Source organism: Papio anubis, chromosome 19, assembly GCF_008728515.1.
Source record: "Papio anubis isolate 15944 chromosome 19, Panubis1.0, whole genome shotgun sequence".
Lineage (NCBI taxonomy): Eukaryota > Metazoa > Chordata > Mammalia > Primates > Cercopithecidae > Papio > Papio anubis.
In genome coordinates, this window is record NC_044994.1 from 110,107 (window position 1) to 127,784 (window position 17,678).

Consider the following 17,678-nt stretch of genomic DNA (forward strand, 5'->3'; position numbering starts at 1 on the left):
AGTAAGACTAACGAGACAGGAAATCATCAAGAAACAATTTCAAAAAAGCCTTTATCACATTCCAGAACTGTACTCAACTGTTTACTTACCAAGCTATAAGCACCAAGAAGAAAGAGAAAATGAGTGACAAAGAATGAGTGTTGAGAAAGGAAGAAGTCAGAGAGAAAGCTTGGAACAAATCACACTGATTGCATTAGGACGTTAAAGACAGGTGCAAAGCACACATCAAGAGAGTTGCTAGAACAGTTGAAGAAGGAAAGAATACCCTGTATTTGCTGAGAGACAATTTTGCCAACTCTGACTTCAGTCCTTTAAAAAAAATACCTCTTTTCTGATTATAGAAATAATACATGTTACAATGTGGAAAATATGGACTCGAAAAAGTTATTCAGTAAAAAATAAATGAATAAGAATTCATAAAAAATCCAGTAAGTTATCTGCATCATTGAGGATAATGAAGGAAGAGAAAGGTTGAAAAGAAATTAGGACTGGGGTAGAGAGAGAACCTTATGAGTAGAGACTGAAAATGCCATTACATTAATCTAGAGGGACAAAAAAAAAAGTGAACACTCATTTAGCCTAAGCTGACACATGGTAGAGTCAAATAAATATTTTTGTAACAAAACATGAATGTTAAAAACAAGTGATACGCAAAATATTAAAATGTGTTCAAAATAAGTCTAATTAGTTCCTACTAATACTTCTCAGAATAGGTAATTAATTTATCTTCCAAAATTAGTAAATTATCATCAAAACTAGTACGAGGTACCCATAATTCGCACTTTATTCTTTCTAAGATTATTAAGAAAGCATCCTCATTTCTTCTTTGACTGGCTTGAAAAAAATATTACGAAAAATTTTAAACCACTTTTTAAAGTTCTCTAAATTTAAGAGTCTGACTACTCAATGCACTAAATATACAGAGCAATAATTATATTCTTTTTTTACCCCATCTTATGGCGCTGACAAGAATTGTATTCTGAATCATATTTTCTCTGCTCACTTTCATTCCACAGATAAAATGTTGGCTCAAAAAAGTTGAACGTCTTTATCTATCCTCAACGTAATACACACGATCTTTATCAACTAATTGAAGGCCTACACAAATCAAGACACTGCCTATTTCTTGACTTAATGAAACCTAAATGTTTAACCAACAATATGCAGTTGCTCCAAAACTATGAGGGTAAAACAGAATCATTACTTAATAGTGCTGGGTAACCTTAATTCTGTGCATTAAAGAAACATATTGCCTTCTGAAAGCCTGGTCAACATATCAACTAAACACCTATTAACATCTTACCATCGTCAACATATCAACTAAACTGCCGTTCCAACATCTTGCGACCGTCAGTATCAGCTTCAAACACCCGTTGGCATCTTGCGTGCGTCCGGCGTGTCGCTTCAAGCGTTGGCATCTTTACTGGTAGTCGGCATCAGCTTGCGTTGGCATCTTTTGGCCGTCGGCATGTCCGGCTGGGCGCGTTGGCGTCGCGCCGTGCGTCGGCATCGGTCGCCAGCCAAATCAGCGTGTCGAACATCACCGTCGATCAGCGTTCAACCTGGTCGCATTAAATCAGCGTCGCCAACATCCGTCGTCAATCAGCCGACGTTCACCCTCAGCGATCCGTGGTCAGTATCAATTCGACAATCGTCGGCGTGTCCGGCTGGCGCGTTAACATCTTACCGTCCTCAACGTATCAACTAAACACCCATTAACATCTTACCGTCGTCAACATATCAACTAAATACCCATTAACATCTTACCGTCAACCACAAGTATTAGAAGAATCTGTCTTCAAGACCTAGTCTTGGCTCTAGCTTTATAAAGTCAAGGTTTGATAATTAAATGAGCAGGAATTAAAGACTCAGTCGCTTGGCGCTGGTTACACCAGTGGGGAGAAAAAAGGAAACATAAGCCAAAATGAAAAACAGCAAGCTAACAGCAAAAAACCACCCTACCAATGAGAACACTTTTCATCCAATTATTAAAGTTTCTTAGGTAAAAAATACGACTTTGACTACGCTTCTCCAAACCAACTTCCTGAAGTTCATTGTAATGGGCAGCCACTGCTGAGCTGTGTCCTTCTTCCAGATTCTGAAAATAAAACAGAATAGAAAAACATCAAGGATCAGAACATGGTAAAAACAAGCCTCAGAACATTTCACCTGGGAATGGATAAAATACTATTAGAATTGGTAAACTTCACTAAACAATGGCAATTAACCACAGAAGTCTCACTAATTATCATTAGACCTAAGATGTGTTTTCTGAGTCCTTGGGTATCAGTCCGTTTTCATGCTGCTCATAAAGACACACCCGAGGCTGGTAATTTATAAAGAAAAAGAGGCTTAACGGACTCACAGTTCCACGTGACTGGGGAGGCCTCACAATCAGGGTGGAAGGCGAAAGGCAGGTCTTACATGGCAGCAGGCGAGAGAGAACGAGAGCCAAGTGAAAGCGGAAACCCCTTATCAAACCACCAGATCTCGTGAGACTTCTTCATTACCATGAGAACAGTGTGGGGGAACTGCAGTGATTCAATGATCTCACACCAGGTCCCTCCCACACATGTGGGAATTATGAGAGCTACAATTCAAGATGAGAACCCGGTAAGGACACACCCAAACGTATCACCCTATTTTGAAAAACATCTCTAGGTTTAAAATTTTCATTGTGATATTTCATTTGTATAATTTTAGTGTCAATGTCTTAATAAACCCAGTACTCTTCCAGAATTCTGATTATTCAGTTTGATAAATGACAGTCAATGTTTGGTGTTTCTATAAGAGAATAAATTAGGAATAAGCTACAATTACATTATTTTTATAAAACTTGTGAAAATTAAATAAGAGAATGTATATAAAGAGATTAGGGCTGGGAGAAGTGGCTCACGCCTGTAATCCCAGCACTTTGGGAGGCCCAGGTGGGAGGACTTGAAGTCAGGAGTTTGAGCCCAGCCTGGCCAACATGGTAGAGCATCTCTCTAAAATGCAAAATTGGCTGGTGTAGTGAGTGCACCTGTAATTCCAGCTACCCGGGAGGCTGAGGGGCAGGAGGGAAGTAGCCAGACAGGAGGTGGAAGTGCAGTGGAAGCCAAGATTAGATCCTGCACACTCCAAGCGTAGGCAGCAAGTGAGACTGTCTCAAAAAGAAAAGAAAAGAAAAGAAAAAAAAGAGGTTAGAATTCAGTAGGCAATGTGCAGTGTTAGTGATTTCTATTATAATAATGCTATCATATATGTTATATGTAATCCAACAGTTTTTAATTTGTGCTTCCTGAGTCCCTAGAAATCCTGTAAAAATGCCATGATAGTTTGTAAAGGGCTTCAAATCCTCCTACGTCCCTTTTCAGCCAAAGTGCTGAATCTCACTGATGTGAACGGCCTTTCAGCAAACCCTTGACCTATTTTACATAACAGGTTTAAGTGTAAGATTTTCATTTGAAAAAGGGGTTCTGGGGCTAGTAAAAGTTTGAAAACTATGTTTAAAATACAAGCTCAGCAGATATGCAAATCTCCGCAGCTTATAATCCCAACGCCCGGGAGGCTGAGGCAGGCAGATCACGAGGTCAGGAGGGTCAGGCCTCTGAGCCCAAGCCAAGCCATTGCATCCCCTGTGACTTGCAGGTACGCCCAGATGGCCTGAAGTAACTGAAGAATCACAAAAGAAGTGCAAATGGCCTGCCTCGCCTTAACCGACGACATTCCACTACAAAAGAAGTGAAAATGGTCGGTCCTTGCCTTTCTGTCCAAACAACCTTACTGTTTTAGCCTAGCCCTCCTGTCTGCACGCAGCGGCTGCCACTGCTTTAATACTGTTAGAAGTCCTAAAAATCACGAACTATGCTCAACTCTCTACAGTTCTCATAACTTCCAAAATCTATTTTCTTCCCCCAACCATCGCTCAGGACAATGCTTATGCTGATAAGTCAGCTAAAAAAGCAGCTAGGTTCCAACTTCTATCCCTCAAGGCAGTTTTCCTCCTTCACATTGGCCACTCCCACCTACTCCCCCGCTGAAACTTCCACCTATCAATCTCTTCCCACACAAGGCAAATGGTTCTTAGACCAAGGAAAATATCTCCTTCCAGCCTCACAGGCCCATTCGATTCTGTCGTTATTTCATAACCTCTTCCATGTAGGTTACAAGCCGCTAGCCCGTCTCTTAGAACCTCTCATTTCCTTTCCATCATGGAAATCTATCCTAAAGGAGATCACTTCTCAGTGTTCCGTCTGCTATTCTACTGCCCCTCAGGGATTGTTCAGGCCCCCTCCCTTCCCTACACATCAAGCTCGGGGATTTGCCCCTGCCCAGGACGGGCAAATTCACTTTACTCACAAGTCAGAAAACGAAAATACCTCTTAGTCTAGGTAGATACTTCCACTGGATAAGTAGGGGCCTTTCCCACAGGGTCTGAGAAGGCCACCGCGGTCATTTCTTCCCTTCTGTCAGACATAATTCCTCGGTTTGGCCAGTTTTGCCTCGCACAAGGTCTCTTCTTCCTCTGTGGATCCTCTACCCACATGTGTCTACCTGCTAATTGGACAGGCACATGTACACTAGTTTTCCTTACTCCCAAAATTCAATTTGCAAATGGGACCAAAGAGCTCCCTGTTCCCCTCATGACACTGACACGACAAAAAAGAGTTATTCCACTAATTCCCTTGCTGGTTGGTTTAGGACTTTCTGCCTCCACTATTGCTCTCGGTACTGGAATAGCAGGCATTTCAACCTCTGTCACGACCTTCCGTAGCCTGTCTAATGACTTCTCTGCTAGCATCACAGACATATCACAAACTTTATCAGTCCTCCAGGCCCAAGTTGACTCTTTAGCTGCAGTTGTCCTCCAAAACCTCCGAGGCCTAGACTTACTCGCTGCTGAAAAAGGAGGACTCTATATATTCTTAAATGAAGAGTGTTGTTTTTACCTAAATCGATCTGGCCTGGTGTATGACAACATTAAAAAACTCAAGGATAGAGCCCAAAAACTTGCCAACCAAGCAGGTAATTATGCTGAACCCCCTTGGGCATTCTCTAATTGGACGTCCTGGGCCCTCCCAATTCTTAGTCCTTTAATACCTGTTTTTCTCCTTGTTTTATACAGACCTTGTGTCTTCCATTTAGTTTTTCAATTCATACAAAACCGCAGCCAGGCCATTACCAATCATTCAATATGACAAATGTTTCTTCTAACAACCCCACAATATCACCCCTTAACCACAAAATCTTCCTTCAGCTTAATCTCTCCCACTCTAGGTTCCCAGGCTGCCCCTAATCCCGCTTGAAGCAGCCCTGAGAAACATCACCCATTCTCTCTCCATACTACCCCCCAAAAATTTTCGCCACCCCAACACTTCACACTATTTTTTAAAAATTTTTCTTATTAACATAAGAAGGCAGGAATGTCAGGTCTCTGAGCCCAAGCCAAGCCACTGCAGCCCCTGTGACTTGCACATATACGCCCAGATGGCCTCAAGTAACTGAAGAATCACAAAAGAAGTGCAAATGGCCTGCCTCGCCTTAACTGATGACATTCCACCACAAAAGAAGTGAAAACGGCTGGTCCTTGCCTTAAGCGATGATACTATCTTGTGAAATTCCTTTTCCTGGCTCATCCTGGCTCAAAAAGCTCCCCCACTGAGCACCTTGTGACTCTCACTCCTACACGCCAGAGAACAACCCCCCTTTGACTGTAATTTTCCTTTACTTACCAAATCCTATAAAACGGCCCCACACTTATCTCCCTTTGCTATCTTTTCGGACTCAGCCCGCCTGCACCCAGGCTTTATTGCTTTACAATAAAAAGCTTTATTGCTCACACAAAGCCTGTTTGGTGGTCTCTTCACACGGACGTGCATGACAAGGAGTTCAAGACCAGCCTGGCCAATATGGTGAAATCCCATCTCTACTAAAAATACAAAATTAGCCGGGCATGGTGGTGGGCGCCTATAGTCCCAGCTACTCGGGAGGCTGAGGCAGGAGAATCACTTGAACTCAGGAGGTGGAGGTTGCAGTGAGTTGAGTTTGCACCATTGCACTCTAGCGAGACTCTGTCTCAAAAACAAACAAACAACTCCCCTCTGTTAAAAGAATTCACATTCCATTAATGACAAAAGCCTCACCATCAGTCACTTTCCTCATAAGGGCCAATGGCAGAATTTTATTTACTCATTAAAGTACTTTTGCCTCGAACTCCAAATTCTGCCTCAAATTCCTTTCTAACGTGGTACTTCCAGATGAAAACAACTTGCTCTGTAGTATCTTTACTACATATTAGGCATTTGTATTCACTTAACTAAAACAGTATGTAAAATACATTAATAAGTTGAAAACAGTTTAAGGAATTACATTAATAAAGCGATGTAAAGCTAGGTATAATTTTAAAAGTTATCCCTTTTTAAGTGATAACTTCTGACAAAAAAACTGGAGCCGAACACCTAATAAAAAAGGAAAACAGGTAAATCACTTGGATCTCATACTCTAGTCTTTTTAAAAACACCAACAGACAGCAAAGTAGCTTTCAAGTTTCTAGTTACGGGTGAGGCCTGCTAGTGCCCAGGAGGTTGTGACTGCAGTGAGCTTCGATCACACCATCACACTCCAGCCTGGGCGACGGTGCAAGACTCCGTCTCGGAAAAAAAAAAGTTTCTAATAAAGAAGATTCTAAAATAAGATAAAGATTATCTCATTAGAAAATAAAAACAAACAAAAACTAAAAAATCTATCTCATTAGCAGGAGACGTTTTGCCTTAACAGAAATCATAAGAGTTAAAAGCCTCCTTTGTCTTAAGACCACATCTATCAAAAACAGAACATTCTTACGCTATTAAGATTATGTAAAAAGATCAGTATGATTGCACAGGTGTTCCACATTTCAGACTTACATATTCCGAGTAAAAGAAAATACACTGAACATACTTTCTGCTTTTCAGGAACATCCTCAAGTACTATTTTTCTCTTATTTTGAGCGCCATCTCCAGTAGAATATTCATCTTTTGGAACATCCTCAGTTTCTCTTTTTCTTTTCTTTGAATTGCCTTCATCATCACCACAATCTTTTTCCTCTGGGACAATTTCGGGATCAAGTTTTCTCTTCTTGGATAGAGTGTCTTCCCCACAACTAGAACTTTCCTTTACAAGATCATCTTCAAACTCTTTTCTCTTTCTTGCTGTGTCTACTTGTCTACAGACAGAAGTCTTTTCAGAAAGCCCAGTCCCAGAAGCTGTTGTGTTTTCATTAATACCGAACGAAGACTCTGTTTCAGAATTCATTGACGCTTTTGCCTGTTCAAGAGACATCTTTTCATATTCCTCTGCTTTTGTAGAATTTGCCATTTATGATTGCTTGAATTGATGGTAAAACTTCATGAACCAACACTAGAATGACAAAAAATTGGTATTACTTGTAAACACTAAGACTTTAAAACAATTTTTTTTTTTTGAGACAGTTTCACTTTTGTCACCCAGGCTGGAGAGCAATGGCGTGATTTCGGCTCACTGCAAGCTCTGCCTTCAGGGTTCAAGCGATTCTCCTGCCACAGCCTCCCGAGTAGCTGGGATTACAGGCGCCTGCCAACAGGCCCGGCTAATTTTTTCTATGTTTAGTAGAGTCGCGGTTTCGCCATGTTGGGCAGGCTGGTCTCTAACTCCTGACCCCAGGTGATCCGCCTGCCTCGGCCTTCCAAAATGCTGGGATTACAGGCGTAAGCCACCGTGCCCGGCCTAAAATAATTTTAACTAGAATTTGATAAAAAAAAAAAAAAATTTGATCAACCAGTTTTAAAAAACTCATTGTAGAGAGAATATTAAAAAATGTTAATCGATATTATGTACGAATTTCTGAATATGGTAATACTAAGTATAATCCCCCCGTAATTCTATAATCTTATTCATAAAAGTCACTGTTGGCATTAAAGCTGATGAATGAAGTGGGGATACACATGCACTAGCTCCATTTCAGTTCTGACCCTTACTCCATAACTCTGGTTCCCAAACTGCATGGTTGGCACCATAACAAACAGCACCACAGGACGTAACGTGGAAGATATCACAGAAACTACCAGCTTTAAGTGCAGCACAGTTTCAAGTGAATAGACTGCACTACATACCTTTCAATGACTTTGTGAAGCTGAGATTTTGGTATCACAGAAAATCAAGGTGAAACAGGAAATGAGGTTGGCGGTGCCTATCTGATTTCGAGGCTTGAAGTTGTACAGTACCCAACAGGTTCACACATCCTGTTAGCAAGGGATTGTGATTAAATAAGAATAAAACACAAACATTACCTTTCCCCCCAATTTATGTGTATTAATTTTTTTAAACAGACATAAAGTTGTTAGACCACAAATACTTTCAAATTCTTTGGGGTAAACTACTTAATAAATGGAACTGTTGCATTTCTTTTGGCCTATGGACACTAAGGGCATCAAGAACAGAAAAAGTTTGGGATTCTACAGCAAGAACTTCTGAAATCATATTTCATAATGGGTGTTCCAATTAGGTAGAAAGTGGAGAGAGTAGAAATGACTTTAGACAAGTTTCAAGACTCAGCCTGCAGTTTGATGACCATTAAGTCTCCTTCAAATATGTTCTTAGACCTACATTAAGATGGGAAAGAGAGAGAAATAACTGAACTATCTATTGGTTAAGAATTACGATGGTTGATTTATTAAGTCATTCAACAAACTTTGTGACCTCCTACTACAGAGAAGCTCAAGGTAAATTATGTTTTCAAGATGTTTATAACTTACATACCACTATTAAAATGTTAAGCTTTTGTTCGGCACAGTGGCTCACACCTGTAATCCCACCACTTTGGGGGACCGAGGTGGGCAGACTGCTTGAGCTCTGGAGTTAGAGACCAGCTTGGGCAACACGGCAAAATCCCGTCTCTACAAAAAATACCTGGCATGGTAGCACATGCCTTAGTTCCAGTTACTCAGCAGGCTGAAGTAGGAGAATGACCTGAGCCTAGGAGGTCCAGGCTGCAGTGAGCTGTGATTGCGCCACTGCACTACAGCCTAGGTAACAAAGTGAGACCCCCCCCCTTAAAAAAAAAAAAGCTTTTTCATGAAGGAAGTGTTTGTGTTGTGCTAAAAATAAATAAATAAATAAATAAGCCTTTTGGATAACGAAAAAGAATAAGAAATTAAGTTGCTTAAAGGAATGGGTAACAAGTCACTACGAATGGGTAAGGATTTCAAGGGTTATTAGCTTTCATGATCCACCATTTGAGGTAACAAAATACCAAGAGGTACCAAATAGAACTGAATGAGAGAACAACAACAACAACAAATCAAAAAAGTAATTTTCAGAACAAATACTTAAAATGATTATCTAGAAAAATTGGCTACCAACTTATTAAATTCCTAGTTCTCCTCCTCTGCCATTGATTTCTTAATGGAAATTGGCTTTAAATTCAAATAAAGCAATGTGACTTATCTTTAGCTATAATTATTACCTAAAATTAGTATCGAGATTTAAGCATGAATTTTACTTATGTCACTTACTTTTATGGTATCACAGATGTGACATCATAAAAACATAATCAATTAGGTCAGAAGAAATGACACAGCATTCCAGATGACCACAAAAATGAGTAAGAATGTTTAAAACCAAGCACCATGTTTACAGCCAACTTGTTTTCAACAAATGTGCCAAAAACGTACATAGTGAACAGTGTCCTCAAAAAATGGTGCTGGGAAATCTAGACCACTCTCTCTCACCATATGCAAAAATCAAATCAAAATGGACTGAAAACTTAAATTTAAAATCCGCAAGTATGAAATTACTTGAAGAAAACATTGTGGAAATGCTTCCAGACACTGGTCTGGGCAAAGATTTCTGTGGTAAGACCTCAAAAGTACAGGCAACAAAAGCAAAAACAGACGATTATATCAAGCTAAAAACTTCTGCACAGCAAAGGAAACAAGAATGAAGAGATAACCTACAGAAAGCGAGAAAGTATCTGCGAAACTATTCATCTGACAGGGGATTCACAACTGGAATATAGAAGAAACTCAACTGAATAGCAAAAAAAAGAAGCAATCCTACTACAAATGGGCAAAAGATCTGAATAGACATTTCCTAAAAGACACACAAATGGTCAACAGGTATATATGTAAAAAATGCTCAATATCAGTAATACCAGGGAAATGCAAGTCGAAACCACAATGAGATACCATCTCATCTCGGTTAAAACGGCTTTTATCAGAAAGACTTTTAAAAAATGGATACTAAGGCCGTTGCGGTGGCTCACACCTGTAATCCCAGCACTTTGGGAGGTGAAGGAGGGCAGATCACTTGAGGTCAGGAGTTCGAGACCAGCCTGCCAACATACTGAAACCCCATCTCTACCAAAAATACAAAAATTAGCCGGACGTGGTGATGTGCGCCTGTAATCCCAGCTACTGTGGAGGCTGAGGCATGAGAATCGCTTGAACCCAGAGGTGAAGGTTGCAGCGAGCTAAGATCAAGCCACTGCACTCCGGCCTGGGCGACAGAGCAAGGCTCCGTCAAAAAAAAAAAAAAAAGCCGATGAGGATGCAGAAAAGAAAAGAGGGAACACTTGTACACCGTTAGGGGGAATGTAAATTAGCAAGCCAGTAATTTACATACTGAGAAAAGTATGGAGGTTCTTCAAAAAAAAAAAAAACCAAAAAATACAACTGGCGCTATTGAGATGAGTTTCTTCTATATTCTGGTTAATCCCCGTCCGATGAATAGTTTTGCAAATTTGGGAATAGATCCAAAAGAAGGGAAATCAGTATATCCAAGAAATATCTGCAGTCTCAAGTTTATTCACAATAGTCAAGATATGGAATCAACCTAAGTGTCCATCAACAGATGAATAAAGATAATGTAGCACATATACACAATGGAATATGAGTCATTAAAAAGAATGAAATCCTGTCATTTGCAACAACATGGATCAACCCGGATGTCATCATGTTAAGTGAAATAAGTCAGGCACATGAAGACAATATCATGTTGTCACTCAAGTGGGAGCTAAAACTGTGGAGGTAAAGAGTGAAATGGTGGTTACCACACACTGCGAAGGGTAGCAGGAACACAGGGATGAAGAAGAGAAACTGGTTAATGGGTACAAAAAAACCCCAGAAGAAATAAAATCTACTGCCTGATAGTACGGTGGGGTAGACACAGTTAACAATAACTTATTGTGTAGTTCAAAATAGCTAAAAGAAAAATTGGAATGCTCCCAACATAAAGAAAACATCAATGTTTGAGATGACAAATACCCCAATTGCCCTGATTTGGTCGTTACACATTGTATGCATGTATCAAAATATCACCTGTACCTCCAAATACGTGCAACTTCTATGTACCAATTTAACAAATGGGGGGGAACAAACCGAACTCAAAGCGGAATAATGAAAACACTCCAAAGGAAAGAGAGCTGTCCCTCAGAATCCTCGAGGAGAAACCTTCCAGAGGTGGTCGACTGACATCGAGATGGATACGCGATAAAGAACCAGCCGACGTTTCGACCTGGCTTTCCAGCCACACCTCCGGAGCAGGCTAAGTCTCTGCGTCATTTCAGTGCCTCGGGGTACGACCGAGCGGGCCGCCAGGGCCGCGGGGATAAAGCCCACGCGGGATAAGCTCTTAAGCCCCAAGCCAGCCGCCTGACCCTCTACTACGGGCCCGAGAGGACGCAGCCAGGCGAGGCGGACTCTTCCAGCCAAGTTCTCCCCTCCGTCATTGGCGCGGCCTGTTACTCAAGCTCTGGTTCAGGTTTCCGAGGCGCCGCTCAAGACAGACCTGAGGACCCCGCGCCCCTCCCCAGCAGGGCCCTGGGGCGCGAGCTGGAGCAGCTCTCGGGCTGCTTCTCCCACCCGGGCTCGCTCAGTCTGGAGGAGCAACAGCGCCCGCCCACCCCAAGCAGTTCCCATTTTGCTTGCGACGGCGGACACAAGGCGACAGACGCACGCCGCGGCCAGTGAAGCACAGGGCTAACCCAAGTGAGCCCATGTCAGGAGCGGGAGTGCCGCTTCCACCGCTCCACGGCAGCCGAGGAACACACACAAAGAAAGGAAGGGCCGGAGTTCCAGCCGTCACACTCACCAGCACCCCCAAACGCGACTCTGTTTGCGGAAACGGCGGCCCGCGCCACGCGCGTCTGGTCACGTCACTTCCGGAGGTGCGGGGTCACGTGGCGCCGCTCAGGGGAGCGTGCCGCGACGCAAGTCCTCCGCGCCGGAACTACGAGTCCCGACGTGCCGCGCGCGGCATGCGGAGGCTTCGCTGAGAGGGCACGGGCGGTCGCGAGCACGTTGCTAGTGGGCGCGGCTGGCGGGCCGGAGGCGGTAGGGGGCTGGCGTCCGGCTGAGTCCCGCGGGTTCTGGCACCCGGACCCGCGCTCGGTCGGGGTGCTCTGCTGAGTAACACTGCCGTGGCGTTCGAGGAGCTGTGGTCCAGCCCGCGCGGCGGGAAGCGGCGGCCCCAGCGTCCTAAGAGGTAGCCTGGGCCCCAGGCCTCTGGGGGCAGCGGGAGGGGTCTAGAGGGCACCTTCAACCCTGGGCGTGTGTCCGGGAGCTGACTCGCGGCGCGAACCCGGCAACTGCTCTGCGGGCGCCGCTCCTCGGGCTGCGGCAGTGTATGACCGCCAGACTGGGGTCGTCCACACCCGCAGACCCCACCGCCCCGGCCCAGAGAGGCTCCCCCGCCCTTCCGGGTTGAGCCGGTGTCCTGGCAAATCTTGCTTTGGGACTGTTTTTCTGCCTGCTCTGCTGTAACCCTTGACCGTCTTCTCTTCTCTTCCTCGGAAGCCGGTTGAGGAGGGGTCTGGAAGCGCCCGCGGTCGGAGTGGTTTTAAAAATTAGCAATTTCTTGTTAGGAACTGGCAGATTGGTCCTTACCGCCGTATTTGGGAAGCCACAAGAGGCCATTCTCGCCTGTTAGGTTTTGAGAAAAGGGACCGCCTATACCTCTTCTTGACGAATACCTAAGGGTGCATTACTCTGCGTTGGCTGAACTTGGCATGGTGTGGTTTGGGGGAGACAACACACTTTTTTTGGCCATCACCCCAGATTTCTACTGGGGAGTGAAAGCGCCTACTGTGCTGAAACTCGAAAGCTCCATAGTTGAGGACTTTCAACCTGAGATCAGGGTCAAAACTACCTGTGGATTATTGATGCGTGTACCTGTTAACATCGTGCGTCAAGTCCCCACCTTCCAAGGGTGTAAAACTGAGCAGCTTTACAATCCGTCTTGAATTACTCTTTACCAAAATTGATCCCTTTAAAACAGCTTTGAAAATGTGCTTTACCAGCCTGCCTTCTTGTCAGTAGGCACAGATATATTAATGAGTGGACCTGGCTTTGGGGAAGGCAGCATTTGCAGCGTTGTAGTTTCCAATCTAATCACTTGTAAATTGTGGCCATCTGAGGTTGTTGACCCCTTACAAACTTTGAACCGAGAATGAGGCCTGTTTTTCACAAATAGGGATGAACCATCAATTTCAGATGACTGCTTGTATTATTATATGAAATGAGCTAAGTTGAGAATTTCATTTCATGAATATTGACAATTGCAAAGGTGAAGGTCTTAAAGATCGAATACATTATAGGCATATCTGTCATGCGCGTCCGTGTGAAGAGACCACCAGACAGGCTTTGTGTGAGCAATAAAGCTTTTTAATCACCTGGGTGCAGGCAGGCTGAGTCCGAAAAGCGAAGGGAGATAAGGGTGGGGCCGTTTTATAGGATTTGGGTAAGTAAAGGAAAATTACAGTCAAAGGGGGGTTGTTCTCTGGCAGGCGGGAGTGGGGGTCACAAGGTGCTCGGTGGGGGAGCTTTTTGAGCCAGGATGAGCCATGAAAAGGAATTTCACAAGTTAATATCATCGCTTAAGGCAAGGACCGGCCGTTTTCACTTCTTTTGTGGTGGAATATCATCGGTTAAGGCGAGACAGGGCATTTGTACTTCTTTTGTGATTCTTCAGTTACTTGAGGCCATCTGGGGCTATATATACGTGCAAGTCACAGGGGATGCGATGGCTTGGCTTGGGCTCAGAGGCCTGACAATATCCAAGCATTAGAACCAGGCAATTACATTCCCTGGTCCTGATGCTTAAGTTTCTTGAGATAATTGCTGTTGTAATTTACAGAAAATAAGTGTAATTTAGACTTTTAAAAGCATGTTTTAATGTTTTTAAACACCAGGCACGGCGGTTTACTCCTGTAATCCCATCTCTTTGGGAGACCGAGGTGAGCGGATCACGTTCAAGACCAGCCTGGCCAACATGGTGAAACCCCGTCTCTACTAAAAATACAAAAATTAGCGGGGCGTGATGGCACGTACCTGTAATCTCAGCTACTCAGGAGGCTGAGGCAGGAGAATCACTTAAACCTGGGAGGCGAAGGTTGCAGTGAGCCGAGATTGCACCATTGCACTCCAGCCTGGGCGACAGAGCGAGACTGTCTGTCTCAAAAATCAAAACAAAAAAATTTTATTTGATCAAAAGCCCCTTAACTATGTGTTTATGAAAGCTCCACGATGATGGGATATATAGAGATTACATTTTGTAGTTTTTATAAAACTTAACTAGAAGTTATGTAAATTCATTTGAGAATAGAGAGGAAGGATTCTTGGAAGCAGTTAATGTAAGAAGTAAATGAGCCAGATAAAAATGATTTTAAAATTACCATTAGTGTTATTTTTGCCTGAGTAATCGCTGGTTTTCTGGACATTAAAATAATAATAGCTAATACTTGAGTACCTTTAAAAATTTTAAATTGTAAAAAAATTTAGTAAATTGTTTTACTAATAAAAAAATAATAACAGCTAATACTTGAGTACCTGAGTAATCTCTGGTTTTTTGGACATTAAAATAATAATAGCTAATACTTGAGCTTAGTGCTTTATTCATTTGCACTCGTTTAATTCTAACTGAACCCAGTGGTATAATTATGAGTGTTTTACAGATGAGGGTTAAGTAACTTGGCCAAGATCATGCAGCTTGTAAGTAGTGGGATCAGGATTTGGACCCAGGCAGTCTGGCTGATTGACCAGATTCTGCTAATAATGAAACGTGCTGGCTAGAAGGTCATACTCAGAACTGGAGGTTGCCTAGCAAATAGATTTTCAGAAAGTGTTTTGATACTTCTTAATGCCTGGGTTATTATGTCCAGAGAGAACATAGATAAGCATGTTGTCTTGCTGGAATGTGAGCTCCACCAAGACAAGGAAAGGACGTGTAGGATTTATTTCAACCCATTTGTAAGAAAGTGAGAGCGCTTCTGTCTGAGGTATAATTTTAAAGTGTGATTTCTGTTGTAGAGTTGGAGATCATATTTTTGAAACATAGAGATTGTTTTAAAAATGTAGATACAATGTTACCGTTTCCTAAGATAGTGTTCTGTGAAGAGACGTGGTTCATGGCAGCTTTGTTTCCTCTGTTCCACTCAGAAAAGTGCTCTTACTAAAATTTCGTGGCCTTGCTGGAGCAAATAAAATATTATTGTTTAAAAGGTTTTTCCTTCAGTTGGAAATAAGATTTTGTTGAGTAATACTGTGTGTGATGATTAGTTTTATTATGTCAGCTTAGCTAGGCTATAATACCTAGTTATTTAATCAGATACTAACTTGGTTCATGCTATGATGGTATTCCGAAGACGTGGTTAACATCTATAATCAGCTGACCTAAACTAAAGGATATTACCTTAAATAATGTGGGTGGACCTCATGCAATCAACTGAAGGCCAAAAAAGCCAAAACTGGTGTCCTGAAGAGGACAGTATTTTCCTCAAGACTACAGCATCAATTCCTGCCTGAGTTTCCTGTCTGTAGATTACCCTACACATTTTGAAGTTTCTAGCCCCTACAATTGTGTGAGCCAGTTCCTTAAAATACCAATATCTCTATATTTGTCTATATATAGATGAAGATATTTATGTTTTTATCTACATCTATGTATTTTTTCCTATCAGTTCTGTATCTCTGGAGAGCCCTGACTGATTCAAATTTGGGTGCTGAGAGTGCTTCTAGTAAGCAGAATCTTAAGGATGAGTTTTCTGAATTGATGATAGTGTTTCCGGAACTGGTCTTCTTGACTGATCAGATTTAAAGGCAATAATGAGTATTCCCAGTGGAAAAGAGGGCGCTGGTAGTCCATGGTGTGATGTGGCAAGAGATACGCACAAGATCACACTTGGATGCTCCCACTCGTGCTTATAGACAAGATTCAGAATGATTAGGTATTTGATACCTTAGAACATTTTAATCAAATTAATGAGTATAATAAGATAGGCTGGTTGCTTTTAACTGTGCTGGGTAAAGTGAGAAAAGAGAAGGATTATCCCAGCTACTGGGGAGGCTGAGGCAGGAGAATCGCTTGAACCCAGGAGGTGGAGGTTGCAGTGAGCCGAGATTGCACTACTGCACTCCAACCTGAGTAACAGAGTGAGACTGTCTCAAAAAAAAAAAAAGAAAGAAAGAAAAGAAAAGGGCAAGCTTAAGGCTTCAAATTCCCGATTGAAGCTCCACATAAGTGACCTGAAAAGTTTCTGTGTCTGCCCTGAAGAAACCCGTATCTCTTGTAGCTGCAGAGCTGGGGTTGGTGAAAACCAAACCCAGAGTCTCATCCTGTAGGTGGCTGAATTACAGTGCTAACTGAATTCCCTTCTTCACCTTGGTCTGCTGTTAAAATGAAGGCATTGACTGGGAAGGAATGGGATCCTCACATTTGGAATAGGGCCATATGGGAAAATCCTGATGAAGTTGGGGATGTTAAACTTCTAAATTTTACTCACTCTTTTTTGCCAATAGAAGCAATTCTTCCACCTCTGTTTGAGGAGATTAACTCTGCTTTGCCTGAAGAACCTGTAATGATGTCCCTTGAGGTAGTTACCTTGTAAGACGTTGCTGGTTCTCCTGAGGCACCTGTGAAGAGCTCTGGGGTTGCTCTTCTCTGCCAGTCAGAGATTGCAGTGAAAGCTGCTGCCACTGACTGCAGGTCCTTAATGGCAGCAGGGATGGTTGGATCCCGGGTGGTGGGGCCATGTGATCACCAAAGACTAAGTGGGTGTGTTGCCATCATGGGGGACAGCGGAGTCAAAGCAGCAATCTGAACAGCCTGACTTGGGAGTCCTGTGGCGTTGGGTAGGTGGTCATGGTGTCCCTAGAAGAGAACTCGATGGGCAGTCTACTGAATTCTGACTTAATCTGTGTAAGCAGAAGAGTTCTAGGTCAAGTGAATGGAAGCCTTACTTTAATTACCAAAGAAAGAGTCATGGTCCCTCAATCAATTCCCAGATTTGAGTCATTTTACAGACTAAGAACCCCTTGAATGAGGGGAGGCTGGATCCTTTTGAGGACGGACCCCATTGTGCTGCCAAGAATTTATACCGTTAATTTTTTTCTCAGCGTTTCCTGAAGGGGCCTATGGCTTATCAGGGTAAGTGTGCATTGGAGAAGAGGAAATAGACTTCTCATGGATTAGTGAACACTTAACTCTGAACTGACACTAATTCCAGGACTCTCAAAGTGTCATTTTGGCCCACCGTTCAGACTAGGGGCTTGTTGAGGTTAGGTGGTCAGTAGAGGTTTAATCCAGGTCCTCCTCACAGTGAGTCCGCATATTCGTTCCAGGATGCGTAACTGGTATAGACATACTCAGCAACTGGCAGAATCCCCACACTGGTTCCCCGACCTGTG

At 42.8% G+C, this 17,678-nt stretch overlaps 2 protein-coding genes across 13 annotated transcripts in view; one reads left to right on the forward strand and one right to left on the reverse strand.

Annotated features, from left to right (window-relative positions):
- Nucleotides 1-12,191, reverse strand: part of RNMT (RNA guanine-7 methyltransferase) — a 37,292-nt gene extending 25,101 nt beyond the window's left edge. For 6 of the 10 annotated variants that reach the window (XR_004179991.1, XR_004179990.1, XM_031658657.1 and 3 more), the window contains exons 1-4: nt 12,088-12,191; nt 8,112-8,240; nt 6,922-7,380; nt 1,963-2,098 (exon numbers count right to left, since the gene is read on the reverse strand). Coding sequence is in view for 8 of the 10 variants with exons in the window: in XM_031658657.1 (XP_031514517.1) it covers nt 1,963-2,098; nt 6,922-7,338 (553 nt within the window). In the remaining 2 variants the exon portion in view is untranslated. The other 4 variants (XM_031658655.1, XM_031658654.1, XM_031658656.1 and 1 more) reach the window with 4 other exon arrangements.
- Nucleotides 12,192-12,234: 43 nt separating this feature from the next.
- The window catches only part of FAM210A (family with sequence similarity 210 member A), a 59,143-nt gene continuing 53,699 nt past the window's right edge, over nt 12,235-17,678 (forward strand). For 2 of the 3 annotated variants that reach the window (XM_017951477.3, XM_017951478.3), the window contains exon 1: nt 12,316-12,480. The gene's annotated coding sequence lies outside the window, so the exon portion shown is untranslated. Of the gene's footprint in view, nt 12,481-17,678 lie in introns of all 3 variants that reach the window. The other variant, XM_003914116.4, reaches the window with a different exon arrangement.